The sequence below is a fragment of the Drosophila suzukii genome, chromosome 3 (genome assembly GCF_043229965.1).
Source record: "Drosophila suzukii chromosome 3, CBGP_Dsuzu_IsoJpt1.0, whole genome shotgun sequence".
In the NCBI taxonomy this organism is placed as follows: domain Eukaryota; kingdom Metazoa; phylum Arthropoda; class Insecta; order Diptera; family Drosophilidae; genus Drosophila; species Drosophila suzukii.
In genome coordinates this window covers 58,615,094-58,629,859 of record NC_092082.1, presented here as the reverse complement: position 1 = coordinate 58,629,859, position 14,766 = coordinate 58,615,094, and the positions used below count along the sequence as shown (strand labels likewise).

The 14,766-nt window shown below is 38.8% G+C and overlaps 1 protein-coding gene across 1 annotated transcript; it reads right to left on the bottom strand.

Annotated features, from left to right (window-relative positions):
- Nucleotides 1–12,084: 12,084 nt before the first annotated feature.
- Nucleotides 12,085–12,735, bottom strand: LOC139352857 (protein GVQW3-like). The gene is made up of 2 exons (XM_070995494.1): nt 12,268–12,735; nt 12,085–12,210 (listed from the first exon to the last, which is right to left on the bottom strand). The coding sequence occupies exons 1-2, from the start codon at nt 12,733–12,735 to the stop codon at nt 12,085–12,087; spliced, it is 594 nt and encodes a 197-aa protein (XP_070851595.1).
- Between the last annotated feature and the right edge of the window lie 2,031 nt (nt 12,736–14,766).

The window sequence follows — 14,766 nt, the reverse complement described above, 5'->3', positions numbered from 1 at the left end:
CCCTTTTACTCTACGAGTAACGGGTATAAAAACCAAAAATATGCAAAAGTCTTGACACACTTGTGTGATCTATTTTGTTAAAACTCAGCCGACTTGGTTGCTTTATTTGCCAAAAACCGGTTTTTCTCTATATGTTTAGTGGTATAATGCTAAATTAGTACCATAAAATCGATTTAGTACCTTAAATTACACCAAAAATGGTTATATATAAAAAAAAAAAAATAAATAAATACCTTTATCTCTGCGAAAAATAATATTTTATTTTCAAGATCAGGATCAGTTTTATACTAACTTTTGTGAAAGGGTGCCCTGAAGCCGATTTTATCGTTGGGAGCCTTCTACGGCGTTCTAAAGGGCTCTAACCATGCACAAATGCATGCACGAAATCGGTCGTGCAACAAAGAGGCAGATATTTGAAGGTTCCCTCTCTTTCTTTGTCTTATAATCTGCCTGCAACCGGCGCTCTCAGATATCAGATATTTTTTTGCTGAAGGTTCGATCGTCACTCGAATTTTAACTCGTTAAGAGGTGTTTTTGTTTGATACCAGAATTAAATTTTCTTCATTTGTATACCCTTGCAGAGGGTATAATGATTTCAGTCAGAAGTTTGCAACGCAGTGAAGGAGACGTTTCCGACCCCATAAAGTATAAATATTCTTGATCAGCATCACTAGACGAGACGATCTAGCCATGTCCGTCTGTCCGTCTGTCCGTCCGTTTCTACGCAAACTAGTCTCTCAGTTTTAAAGCTATCGGGCTGAAACCTTACCAAAAGTCTTATATCCTTTGCAGGTAGTATATAAGTCGGAACCAGCCGGATCGGACAACTATATCTTATAGCTCCCATAGGAATAATCGTACAAAAACATTAAAAAAATTATATCTTTGGTGTTTCTTAACGTATTACCTCCTTTCCTTGGAAATAACATTTTTTAATTAGTTTGAATTTTGAATTAAATTTTATCAAAATCGGAAGACTATATCATATAGCTGCCATAGGAACGATCGTAAAATTGGTGTGAAAATAATATGAAACAAATTATAGCTTCGGTGTTCCTTAACATATAACCTCCTACGCTTGGAAATAACATTTTTTAATTAGTTCTGAATTTCGAATTTAATTTTATCAAAATCGGATGACTATATCATGAAACAAAGTATAGCATCGGTAGGTTTTAACATATTATTTTATACTATTGGGAATATCACTTTTTGTGTTTTTTAATTTAATAATTATAGCTGCAAGGGTATATAAGCTTCGGCTTGCCGAAGCTAACTTCCTTTCTTGTTACTTTTACACTTTCACCGATCTTTTTCCAAACGAATCACAATTGTTATAGTCCTTGTAAGCAATCCTTTTACGTTTTTCCATTTATGGGTTGTTGTACCTCTAGTTATGATCACAGCAGTGATGCAGTGGGCTTCGTCACAAAGTGGACTGCTGTATAAAGTCATGTTAGTTTTCACATTAGTGTACCTCAATTCCATGATCAGAAGTCATGTTTAAATTAAAAATGAATACTAAAGTGTTTTTACTTTTATTCCGCTGCAAAGGTTGGGACTTCGCATGTAATTCTGTGGAGCGCACACTTAAAGATTTTTCCACAGTGTAAACGGATTATTGAAAAGAGTGTCAACTTAGTGTTCGTCAGAAGATTTTAACGCATAAAAGGAATAAAAGTCGTTTCGAAAGGCGATATATCGCACAAGCCTGTAGCTTTAGTAGTTCATTAGTTTCGGGTGTACAAAATTCAGTTATTTATAACCGTTTTCTCGACAAGCTAGCTAGTTTTTTCAAAAGTGGTTTAATTAATTTTTCTAATAATGAGCTGTTTAGCATCGTCTAGTATTTTCAGGAATCTAAAGTAACGTTTTGAAACAAACTGACAAACAAAATAAAATTTTCATTTTGAGAAGTCCCCCAAAATCTTGTTTGTCGTAAGAGTTTTGAACGGAGTATCCGATTTTGACAGTTGAGGTGTCATTCGACGCGTACTTTAAGTGAAAATGCTAGTAGGTTAATATCGGAGGGAATTTACCCCCACCGGCCCCAACAGATCAAATTTTTAATACTTACATGTTCACACTTTCACCGCTATTTCTCCCAACCCAATTGATTGTATGCAATCCTTTCAGTTCTTGCAATACCTTTCGATTGATGTATCACTCGAAACAATCGGACGATTGCAGTAGATTTTCATTTCTTCTTGTATATATAGTAGTCGCCTTCGCACACCCTCCTGGTGCGCTTCCTCACTACGTGGACTGCCGTCCACAGTGATTATAGCAATATAGTTTTTTAGTTAAGTTACAAAAATGTAGTCCGGTAAAACTCATTTAAATATTTAAAACATTTTAATATTAACATTTTTTTAAAATTCGAATTAATTAAAATTAATTTTACTCTAGAAATACAAATTATATGGTCGGATATTATTCGCTTTAGAAAGGGTATAGGTGCAGTGGCACGCGCCAACAGCGAAGAAAAAACAAAAGAAATCAAGTAATGGGTGGAGAGAAAGACTTGATGCACTGTGTTTGAGTTATTGCTTTTTTCGTTTCTTAAAGTGAAAATAATAAAGTCAGGTAAGTGTTACATTAAGTTTAAGATGTTGTCTATTTATCTTAATTTAAAGTACGTAAGTTTTGAAAGTATTTTATGCGTTCCGTTAGCCGAAAGTGGATGATGAAATGTTGTGACACTAAAAATCCCGCAAAGGGTTATACGCAGCTCTAAAAGGTATATATATAAATAAACAAAAAAAAAACGTATTTTTTAAATATAGGCCAATTTATTTTTTAGGAAAGTTCGCCAAGGATTCGGAAGAACCGGGCAAATGTTTAAGAACGGCGATGTCCAATGTAAAAATCAAATTAGCGAAACATAAGACTAGGCTTACTAGCAATAGCTGTTCTTTAACAGAAATCATAAATAACACTATTTAATTAAAATATTATGTATGTATGTATGTATTTTATATTCTATGGTTTCATAAGGGAAAAATCATTGGAAATATTCGAAATTTCACAAGTGATTTTTCGTGGGACGTGTCAGTTGGAGGTGGTTTCATAAGAGAAAACTCATCGGAAATATTCTGAATTTTACAAGTGATTTCACGTGAGACGTGTCACCGGCAGGTGACAGGCCATACGAAAAATGATTATAAGGAACAAGTGAAGTCGCAAATGACTTCCAAAAATTTTTCTCTGAGTTTTCACTTGTGAAAAAGCGGAGATCCCATATAATTGTCTATATGGAGTGTTCACTAGTGCAAGGTGACTTGTCCCGCGGTATTCACAAGGTGATTCACAAGTGCAACTTTTTTTGGAACTGAAGGGAGGATATCAGTGGATATTATATAGAATTTGTGCTTAAACGAAGCTGATTTCCCCCGTCAGCTGAGAAAGCATGCATGTATACACATACACAAATGCATATCTAGTTTTCAGTATTCTTATTTTCATTAGTCTTCTTGATTTATTCGCATATTTTCTTTGATCACTTAAACGCCTTTTGTCAAACGCCTTTGAAATGGTACATGTGGTATTTTGTTGGTATGCGGTCACACCTAACGGCTTGGATTTTTCCATATGCCAGAGAGCGAGACAGCAAGATGTGGAGGCCATGACGTCACAATATACAAAGCGGAATTAGGGAAATTGGTAAAAAAAAGCTAAATTTGCCAAAAAAAAAAACCAAGGAAGAATGCTATAGTCGAGTACCTCGACTATCAGATACCCGTTACTCAGCTAAATGGAGATATTCAAGCAGCGAAGCGAGATTAAAATGCGCCACCTACAGGTAGACAGATTTAAGCGTTATGAGCGTTAGAGTGGGCGTGGAAATTTTTTTTTGGGTCAATCGATAGGTATTGACGAGAACAATAGATTTCAGTTAAATTTTTTTATCTAGCATGAAAATTCTGGGCGTCAAAGGCTTGGGCGGTTTGTGGGCGTTAAAGCGAGAACAATACATTTCAGTTAAACTTTTTATTCAAGCATCAAAACTGTAGGAGCCACAGTTTTGAGCGGTTTGTGGGCGTTAGAGTGGGCGTGGCACTCTGCTGAAACGAAGTTGCGCTGCGTAAGAAGCTCAGGAATCTGCACGTCAAATCTCAATAGCCTAGCTCTTATAGTTTCCGAGATCTCAGCGTTTATCCGGACAGACAGACGGACATGTCTAGATCGACTCGGCTAGTGATCCTGATCAAGAATATATACACTTTATGGGGTCGGAAACGCTTCCTTCTGCCTGTTACATACTTTTCGACGAAACTAGTATACCCTTTTACTCTACGAGTAACGGGTATAATTATACTGTTATTTGCGGGTATGCCTTAAGATTACAAGCAACACATTTTAAAATCACTTCGTCAAAATGTATAACAGAGAAATGGTAAAGGAAAAAAAGGAAAGCAAAAGCATTAAACATTTTGGGGCAGCCTAAAGTCAGTTATTGTACCAATTTATACTTAGCAAAAGTCTTCGAACGTTTTGTAGGGTATGGTGACGAACTGCTTTTATTCTAGAAAGACAATTGTTATCGTTGTTTTTGTGTAAAAAAGCCTATTATGTTAGCAGATAACATTAAATGATGCAGTTTTATTGATTTTTTATATGGCTTTAGATATTCCGTGAGTTAAATCGAAGTTTTTGGAAAAAATTAAGCTCGACCAAGTGTTGCAAACTAATTAAGATTAGTTAAACTTCAAAGTAGGTTAACAAATGCTGGTGCAAATGCACATTCATTCATTCCATTATTTTGCACGGGGTACCGCAGGTTGGACAGTCAGTAGCTAGCAACAAACAACGATGACCGCCGATACCGTAATAAGAATACGCCCTCACTAAAAAAAAAAAATTAGTATCATTGGAAAGCATTTTTCAAGCCGTTTTCAATGGTATAATTTTCTCTGCTATAAAATAAAAACTACTGTAAAATAAAAACTCGAATCCAAAATGGACTTCATGGTCCTGTTTCTTTCAAGAAGTTTTATTTCTCTTAATTACACACATGTATATCAGGTAAGACTACTTTGAATAAACTGTTAATATGTTCTAGTCTTACCGGTATATAAAGGAGAAGGCCCTAGCAAGCACACCCTCAGTTGATTAAAAAATCTCAGCCAATGATGAACACAGTCGATCGTAATTCAAGCATTATAGTAGATTTTCAATATGTACTTGGAAACAACAAGCTAGTTATACCCGTTACTCGTAGAGTAAAAGGGTATACTAGATTCGTCGGAAAGTATGTAACAGGCAGAAGGAAGCGTTTCCGACCCCACAAAGTATATATATTCTTGATCAGGATCACTAGCCGAGTCGATCTAGCCATGTCCGTCTGTCCGTCTGTCTGTCCGGATGAACGCTGAGATCTCGAAAACTATGGGAGCTAGGCTATTGAGATTTGGCGTGCAGATTTCTGAGCTTCTTACGCAGCGCAAGTGTGTTTCAGTAGAGTGCCACGCCCACTCTAACGCTCACAAACCGCCTAAAACGGTGGCTCCTACAGTTTTGATGCTAGAATAAAAATTTTACCTGAAATGTATTGCTCTCATCAATACCTACCGATTGATTTTAAAAAAAGTTTGCCACGCCCACTTTAACGCCCACAAACCGCCTAAAACTGTGGCTCCTACAGTTTTGATGATAGAATAAACATTTTAACTGAAATGTATGTGGCCCCATTAATTCCGCAGTGATGCAAATGTTCTTGGGACAACGACGTGTTCAATTATTATGTGTAATGTTTATTTTATATTATTATTTGGAATCCAAAATACAAAAACTTAAGTTGTAGTGTTACATTTGATGATGTACAAAGGGTATGCTTATTGGCATGCGTAGCGCGTGAGATCTTGGCACCGACTGACTTTATTAGAGTTTTATTCTCTCTCGCGCTCTCTGGATCATTAAAAACGAAGACCACTCCTGGTCTCTCTGATTGCTTGCTCTTCTGGTATTTTGCGACCATCCCTGTTTCCTACATTCGGCCCTCCTGACGTGGTGTTCGTCCCGAACTCCTTCATAAACTCAGCCACAGTTGATGTTTTCAAAGGTCCTTCGCTATCTCCAACTTTCTCTACATCATACCTGCCATGATTGTGAATCTCAACTATTTTGTATGGTCCAAGATACTTTCCCTTTAGCTTTAGGCCGACTCCGTACTGGGTACGCCTGATCGCAACTAAATCGTTTACCTTGTAACGCTTTTCACCCTTTCTTTTCAAATCAAAAGATCGCTTGTTTTCCTCTTGAAGAGCTTGAATGTTTTCTCGTGCTTTTTTGCGTAACTGATCTCTCTCGTGGTTTAACTCTTCTACCAAAGACTGCTGTACCTGCTCTTTAAGTCCTGCTATGTCTACCACACGCATGTCAACACCTGTTACCAGCTTGAATGGAGTTACTTTTGTGCTCCTAGGCTCGATATTGTTGATCAACTGCTGCACTCTACCCACATGCTTGTACCAATTTCTTCTCTCTTTCTTTCTCTAAGCTCATCTTCGACAACATTGGCACCACGATTTTATGCATTCTTTCGACCTGTCCGTTGCCACGAGGTACTCCTGTAGTGATTAATAAGTGCTGGATCTTTTGTTTGTCGCAGTATTCCTTAAATAAGTGTGAAGTGAACGCTGCACCACGGTCTGATACGATCCTGAAGGGATTACCAAAGGATACGGCCTGCCTGTCCAGGCAATTAAGCACTTCTTCGACTCCGGTACTGCGTGTCGGATACAACCAGACAAATTTCGAAAATGCATCTACGACAACTAGGATGTGATTGTACCTTTTCTTGGTGATCTCCATCGGCCCCACGTGATCTATGTGATAAGTGACTAACGGTTTGTCTCCCTTATCGATAGGATTCAGATAACCTTCCTGTTTTCCCGATTTTGCGTTTACCAAAATGCATTCCACACAGCTGCCTACTACTCTGGAAACTTTATCCCTAAGATTTGGTATGAAATAAGATTTCTCCACAAGATCTTGGGTTTTTTTCGCCGAAAAATGGCCTTGTCTGTGAGCAATTTGAATGATTTCAGTCTCCATTTGGGATGGAACTACTATTAGCTCTCGGTCTGGGTCTTTGAACAAAATCTGATTGGCAATGTAGTAATCCTCATGCCCTTATCGTCCACCAAACTACGAACTGCATTTGTCCACACGTCTGCCATCTGAGCTTCCTTTAATTTGTGCATCACACTCTCTGTCAATACTAAACAAGTAACTCTGCTAAGCGCATCCACGTGCCTCATCTTTGTTCCTGATCGATGCTCTATATCGTAGTCGTAATCTTGCAAAAACATTGCCCACCTAGCTACTCGTAATGGAACTTCTTTCTTTTTCATCGTCATGGCGAACGCATTACAATCAGTGATTATTTTGAATTGTCAGTGCTGCGATGACTGCTAGCACCTCCAGCTCGTATGAGTAATATTTTTCCTCACATGGTTCGGTTTTCCGACTCATGTACATGACGGGGTGCAACTGACTGTCTTCTGGATCCTTTTGTAGAAGGACTGCGCCAAAACCAAACTTAGACGCATCCGTGTGTATCTCTGTGGTCAATTTAGGATTGTACAGCTTCAAAACTGGTTTCCTAGTCAATGCTGCCTTTAATTGCTCGAATGCTGCCTGCTGCAATTCTCTGAACTCAAATTTGACATCCTTCCTCAGCAAATCTGACAACGGCTTTGCTATAACCGCATACCCATCTACGAACTTCCTAAAATACGATGTCAATCCAAGAAATCGCTGTATAGCTTTACGATCAGTGGGTATGGGAAAATGTGCTACCGCCCTAGTTTTTTCATCACTGGCTGTGATCGAACCGTTTTCGATAATGTATCCGAGGAAATCTACCCTGCTCTGTAAGATTTGACACTTGGTCCAATTGATCTTTGTTAAATTTAGTGTTGTGAAAATCCTCGCGCCCTGTAACTTCTCTATAACGCTGTCCATTTGTACCATTGGAAAGTTATCCCTCACAATTTTCTCGTTCAATTTGCGGTAATCGCAACACAACCGTTTCTGTCCGTTCTTTTTTGCTACAAGTACGATCGGAGAAGCGAACTCTGAAGTACTCGGCTTGATAATATTCTGTTCGAGCCACTCTTGAACCTGCGCATCTACTACCTTCTGTTCGGTGTAAGGAATACGTCGAGGATGTTGAAATACTGGAGATTCATCAGTGAGTATAATCTTCATCTCGACAGGGCAATGAATATTTCTCATCGGCTTGTATTCGCCTATCATCCGCTTCACGATACCTCTCTGAGAGTGTGGCAAGTGAGATAGTTCTATATCTTTCTTAGTTTCTGTCTGCTCTAAAGTGATCATACACAAGCTCCCAAACTCAGCCAACAACTCTGTGCATGAACTTCTGTCTTGCTCTTGAACGTAGCGCTTTTGTGCTGTGACCACCTGACTCTCTGCTCTGCGAACCAGTTCTGTTTCGTTTTTGGTTATCTTCATATCAACGCTGTCTAAGAGAGTTCGACCCAAAATAGCTTCAAAAGCCATGTCCTCGTCCGATATGATGTGGAACTCTACCTGAAGGTTAATACCATCAATCTGCACTGGAATTGTCAGACTTCCAAAAGTCACAATCTGGCTTTCTCCTATTCCAGTCAAACATTTTTGGTCACCTGTCAATTTATCTACTTCAAGCTTTAAGAAAATACTGCGCCGCATTAAACACAAATCCGCTCCCGTATCTATCAACCCTTTAAAGATAACTTTTCCGAACGAAATGTACTTCAACTCCAGTCCCGAAGACGTAAACGTGCTAGTTGGCATCGCCCTGTCTTCCATCTGTACAAGATTTGTTGTCTTTTCCTGCTTCGCTACCATTTCGACCTTGCACTGAGCTGCTCAGTGTCCTGGCTGGTTGCATCTGAAGCTTTTGTAGTCCCTCTTTGGGCAATCTCGTTTGATATGACCCTCGTCTCCACAGTTGAAACATTTCCTAACTTTTTCCACTGCCTTTGCTGACTCTTTCTCACCTTTATTGAAATGAGTGTCATACCTAACTTGTTTTCCTGATCCTCGCATCTTCTGATATGCCTCTATTTGTACTTTCAACTGACTCATGCTTTTTGCTTGGTAGAGTAAAGCCTTGTTCACCTTGAAGTCTGGAATACCGTCGACAAAGTATTCGATCAAGCTCTCGTCATCAAGATCAATTGGCTTTGCCAATTCCATCAACGCGTAGAGGTACTCATGCAACGATTCAGTTTTCTTTTGCTGCCGTTTGCCAAGTCTACGATGAACCTCTGCTGATGACACCCTCACACCGAATTCGTCGAGCAATATGTTTTTCAACGATCTCCAATCCCGAACATCTCGCTGACTACGGACAAAAAGTTTGGCCGCTCCACTGAGCAATTGTTTAGCAAAAATAAAGATCTGTAATTGGCTCCATTCCACCGTCAGTGCACACTCTTCTAGTTCCTCAATCCACTGATTAATGTCAGGTGAATTAGTTCCTGAAAACTGTGACACACTTCCCTCCACATCCTTCAATGTAAACCACGACCTACCTGAAGCTGAATTTACTGTCTGAAGGTTCTGCCCTTCTACGACTGCATTTCTTTCGGACCTACCACCTGCCTGCATATTATTAGATTGTACGGTTTCGAAAGAGCCCTCATTATCCTCATCCACTTCGATGCCTTCGTTGTCTTCATCAGCTTGCAAACCATTGTGAGCAAGCAGTCTATTTTGCAACTCAGGTTTTCTTCCATTTCTGCTGAGTCCCAGCTCTGTTAAGTTTTCGCGTAAATCTGCTACAAGCAGTGCCAAAACCTGTTGCCTGTTCATATTGAAACTTAAATATACTTATACAATATAGGAGTAATATAGATATAGTAATATAGATTAATATAGATAAGCAGTAATATCAAATATAAAATACACAGCCAAATTACTGCTTTACGGTATACGTTACGTTAAATCAACAGCTTTATGCCCTGCTTGAAATTTGCTACGTTATATACGAAAGTACTTCTTGACTCTCTTCTTGTTGTTGGAATTCGTCTCGCCGCTCTCTTTGTAGTTAATTTTCGCCATCCAAAATTGCCTGAATTCTTGTCTCCTCTTGTCGCCTTCAGCCAATTTTTCTGCCACTCACCAAGAATTTCATCAGAACGAACCGTCTGCCGTCTCACACATACAGCTCCAGAATGATGTACTCGCTACCTCACAAACACAGCTTTGAATTCGTCTTCCAGCCGCCAAAAGTTCACCACCAATACAGTTCCAAAATTGACTTCTCTTTGCTCGCCAACTATTGGTACTTCTCCAGATCTTCCTGCCCCTTCTTCGGCGATCTCCTCCTGTACCAGTTCCAGCTTCCTTCGTCTTGACCAGCCTCCTGAACACCGGTTCTTTAGCCTTGACCAGCCTCTTAAACACCGCTTCCTTGTTTTATCTTGACGCGCAAATTTTGCGAACCGCCTGCTTCTTTCGCTTTGACCAGCCTCCTGAACACCACTTTCTTCGCCTTGACCAGCCTCCTGAACACAGGTTCCTTGTGTTCTCCTGACGCACAGCTTCTGTGATCCGCCTGTTACCGTAACTGCTCCACGCCTTAATTTGTGTCCAGATGACCACCGCCAACGATCCTGCCTTCCGCTGGTTGACGTTCACCACCAAATTTTTGCGCTGCTCCCAGATTCGGTACTCGCTGATTTTTCGCTTTCTTTTTTGTTACGCCAGTCGCCTTTAAGTCGGTTTTTCTTCTATTTCTTTTGCGCTGCAAAAATTGAATTTCGCAACATTTTCTTCTCGTTGTCACGCACTCTGTTTCTTGCTAATTTGTTGTCTTCTATTGCGCAGCAATTTTTGATTTTTAGCAACTGCTACTACCACCGCAATGCACAAGTTTATACCACTTTTAAACTCACAACTTATTAGTTTAATGACTGTAGTTTGTATTTGATCCAAATTTTTTCCCGGACGAGCCCCCAAAATTGTGGTCCCATTAATTCCGCAGTGATGCAAATGTTCTTGGGACAACAACGTGTTCAATTATTATGTGTAATGTTTATTTTATATTATTATTTGGAATCAAAAATACAAAAACTTAAGTTGTAGTGTTACATTTGATGATGTACAAAGGGTATGCTTATTGGCATGCGTAGCGCGTGAGATCTTGGCACCGACTGACTTTATTAGAGTTTTGTTCTCTCTCGCGCTCTCTGGATCATTAAAAACGACGACCACTCCTGGTCTCTCTGATTGCTTGCTCTTCTGGTATTGTGCGACCATCCCTGTTTCCTACGTGTATTGGTCTCGTCAATACCTATCGATTGATCAAAAAAAAATTTGGCCACGCTTACTCTAACGCCCATAACGCGTAAAACTGTCTACCGCCGGTAGGTGGCGCTTTTTAATCTCGCTTTGCTGCTTGCATATCTCCATTTCCCTTTGGTCCCTGACTTAGCTGAGTAACGGGTATCTGATAGTCGAGGTACTCGACTTTAGCGTTCTTCCTTGTTTCCATTTCAAATTATCCAATTCTTTTATGTAATATGGAGTTACATAAAAGAATTGGATAATGGAGCTCTTAAGCAGCAGCACCTTAACCAACAGAACGTAAACGGATTGGATTGGTCAACTGGAGATATTTACACAAGTCTTGAAGAAATACGAGGGTGGTCCGATAAGTACTTAGCCTCCAAAAGAAAAACGAAAATTTTGGTAAAGTGGCGATTTATTTCTCAACATAATCTCCTTTTAGCTCGATACACTTGACCCAGCGATGCTCCAACTTTTTTAACCCGTCTGAAAAATACGTTTTCTCGAGATCTGCAAAATAGGCCTCTGTGGCGGCGGCGACCTCCTCATTCGACGCCAATTTCTGTCCAGCGAGTAATTTTTACAAGTTTGGAAACGAAAAGAAGTCAGAAGTCAGAAGTCAGAATATGGTGGGGGTAGCAGTTCGTAGCCCAATTCGACCAATTTGGCCTTGGCGAGGGCGGAAGTGTGAGCCGGTGCGTTGTCATGATGGAAGGGCACTCTTTTCTTCGCGGCGAATCGGCCCAATACTTCGGCATAGTACAGCCCTGTGTCCGTTTAGCCCTTCTCCAGGTAGTCGATGTAGATCACACCTTGTGAATCCCACAAAACGGTGGCCTTCACCTTTCCGGCCGATGGGACAGTCTTCTTCTTCTTCGGAGCAGGTTCGCCGGGTGAAGTCCACTGTTTCGACTGTTCATTGGTCTCTGGTGTGTACCAGTGGATCCATGTTTCGTCGACGGTCACGAAACGACGCAGAAACTCCTTTGGATTGCGCTTAAACAGCGTCAAACACTGCTCTGAAGTGGTCTCACAGTTGGGTTTGTTTTCCGGAGTGAGCAAACGCGGCACCCATTGCGCCGACAGCTTTCTCATTCCCAAAATTTCATGCAGGATATGACCCACGCGGTCTTTTGACATGCCTACTGTCTCAGCTATCTCGCGTATTTTTAATCGGCAGTCTGCCAATACGAGATCGTGGATTTTTGTCACGTTATCCTCCGTGGTAACCGTTTTCGTGGCACCTGGGCGTGGCTCACCAAAAACCGACGTGCGCCCACGTTGAAACTCGTTAAGCCAATTTTTGACGGTCGCCCTCGAAGGCGAAGAGTCACCGTACACAGCATCCAAGCGCTCTTTGATTTCGCTACGCCATTTCCCTTCCAAAAACAAGAATCGAATCACAGACCGATATTGCTCTTTCTCCATTTTTCTTAAATCCGCGGACACGTCCTAAAATTTCGACAGTAGCCGTCTACGAGAATATACTACACGATAGTAAATTTCTCTTGCGATAGTGACGCCATCGGGGGGCGATGCAAAATACTTATCGGACTGCCCTCGTACTAATACCACTTAATAAGTAGCACACAGTTCTTGCTCGAAGTGAAATAAAAAAAAATTGTTTAATAAAGTATTTATCAACAAACTTTATCGATATAGATATTGGAAGAAGTTCAACTCAACTACCCATTTTTTTTACGAATTTTAGAATACACAAGAAGAAACTTCCACTTCGATGTTCATTAAATAATGTATTTAAGCTTTTTATATTCTTAGAAAACACCAGTTATGAAATATATAGCAATGGTGACACATGTGTTTAAAATTTAATAAAAAGAAATTCTTGGTCCTATCAGGTTGTCTCTTATTATGGATTCTTTTAAGAGATTTTTTGGAAATTATCCCCGCATAAATAAATACACCAAACTTATTTGTTGTAATTATTGCGGATTGTAAAAACATTATATATGCAATTAGAAATAATATAATATACTAAAATTCATTCAAAAAAAAAAACATTTTTTTAATACAAAAATATTTACGTGGACCTTCAGGATCGGGAAAAAACCTTTCTTTTTTAAATCAAATCGCCAACAAGAATGATTTTTTAATATTTCAATAAATCGAATTATTTGGTGTTATGGAGAGGAGAGTGCCAAGCCCAATTTCGAAAAGGTTGAATATTTTAAAGGAGTCCCTGAAACAGTTGAAAATTAAACGAATAATATTGGATGACTTGATGATGGGAGCCTTTAATAAAAATGTGTGTGAGCTGTTTACAAAAGGATCACACCATAGGAATTTATCAGTTATAGTGGTAACTCAGAACATATTTCATAAATCTTCGCACACCAGAGATATTTCACTAAATACCAAATACATTTTTGATTTTAAAAATCCTCGTGATAAGCTTCAATTTCAATGTTTAGCAAGACAAATTTACCCAGAAAACCCAACGGAGCTATTTAGATTATATAAAGTAGTAACGGAGCCACCTCACGGATATTTACTTATTGATCTCGCTCAGGACATTAACGATCTCTTCAGATTTAGATCTGACATTTTTAATTCAGAATATTTTGTGTGCTTTTCAAATGAAAATGGTTTACAAAAAGAGCCAATAACGCTTGAAAGCGAACAAACATTTATTGTATGTGCTCAAAAAGGCCGACAATAGACTACGTAAGACAATTATAAGCCATAGTAATAGTGACCTGGTAAAAACAATAGTAGAGATTGTATTGAACACATTACAGGGAAACCATAAAGTTACTAAATCCCATCTAAATGCTCTAAGAAAGTATAAAAATGCATTGCGCTACCTGTCGTGACCAAAGCGTACATTAAACTCTAAGAGAAAAGTCCTTATTCAAAAAGGGGGATTTCTACCATTTAATGACTTCATTGCTTTCTGGAATTTTTGGAAAAATTTAAAAAAATGATTAAAAATAGACATCATTTAAGCAAAGTAATTTTAATGCATTCTAAAAACTATCAGAAAATGATTGAGGAAATGAATTAAAAAATATAACATTTTTACCAATTTTGAATAATAACAAAATATGTGATTTCGATAAATAGCCCAAAATTCATCAAGAAATAAGTTACTATCGAAATAAAAATCGTAATAAATAATGGAATCCTCAAAATGAACAAAAAGTGAATCCTATAATTTTAATGCAATCTAACAACTATCAGAAAATGATAGAGGAAATGAATTAATAAATATAAAATTTTTACTAATTTTGAATAATAACCAAAGATGTGATTTCGATAAATGCCTCAAAATTCATCAAGAAATAAGTTACTATCGAAATAAAAATCGTAATAAATAATGAAATCCTCAAAATGAACATAAAGTGAATCCTATTACAACCAGAACACGTGAATCCCAAACCACTGATTGGTTTGATATAAAACCCAGCTCATCAAACGCAAGCGCAAATCACCACTAAA

Excerpts from the sequence above, each read along its gene's own strand:
- LOC139352857 (XM_070995494.1), bottom strand. The coding sequence starts at position 12,735 with ATGGAGAAAGAGCAATATCGGTCTGTGATTCGATTCTTGTTTTTGGAA. Across the intron at positions 12,211-12,267 it reads TTCTGCGTCGTTTCGTGACC|TGGACTTCACCCGGCGAACC; the intron begins GTCGACGAAACA and ends CAGTCGAAACAG.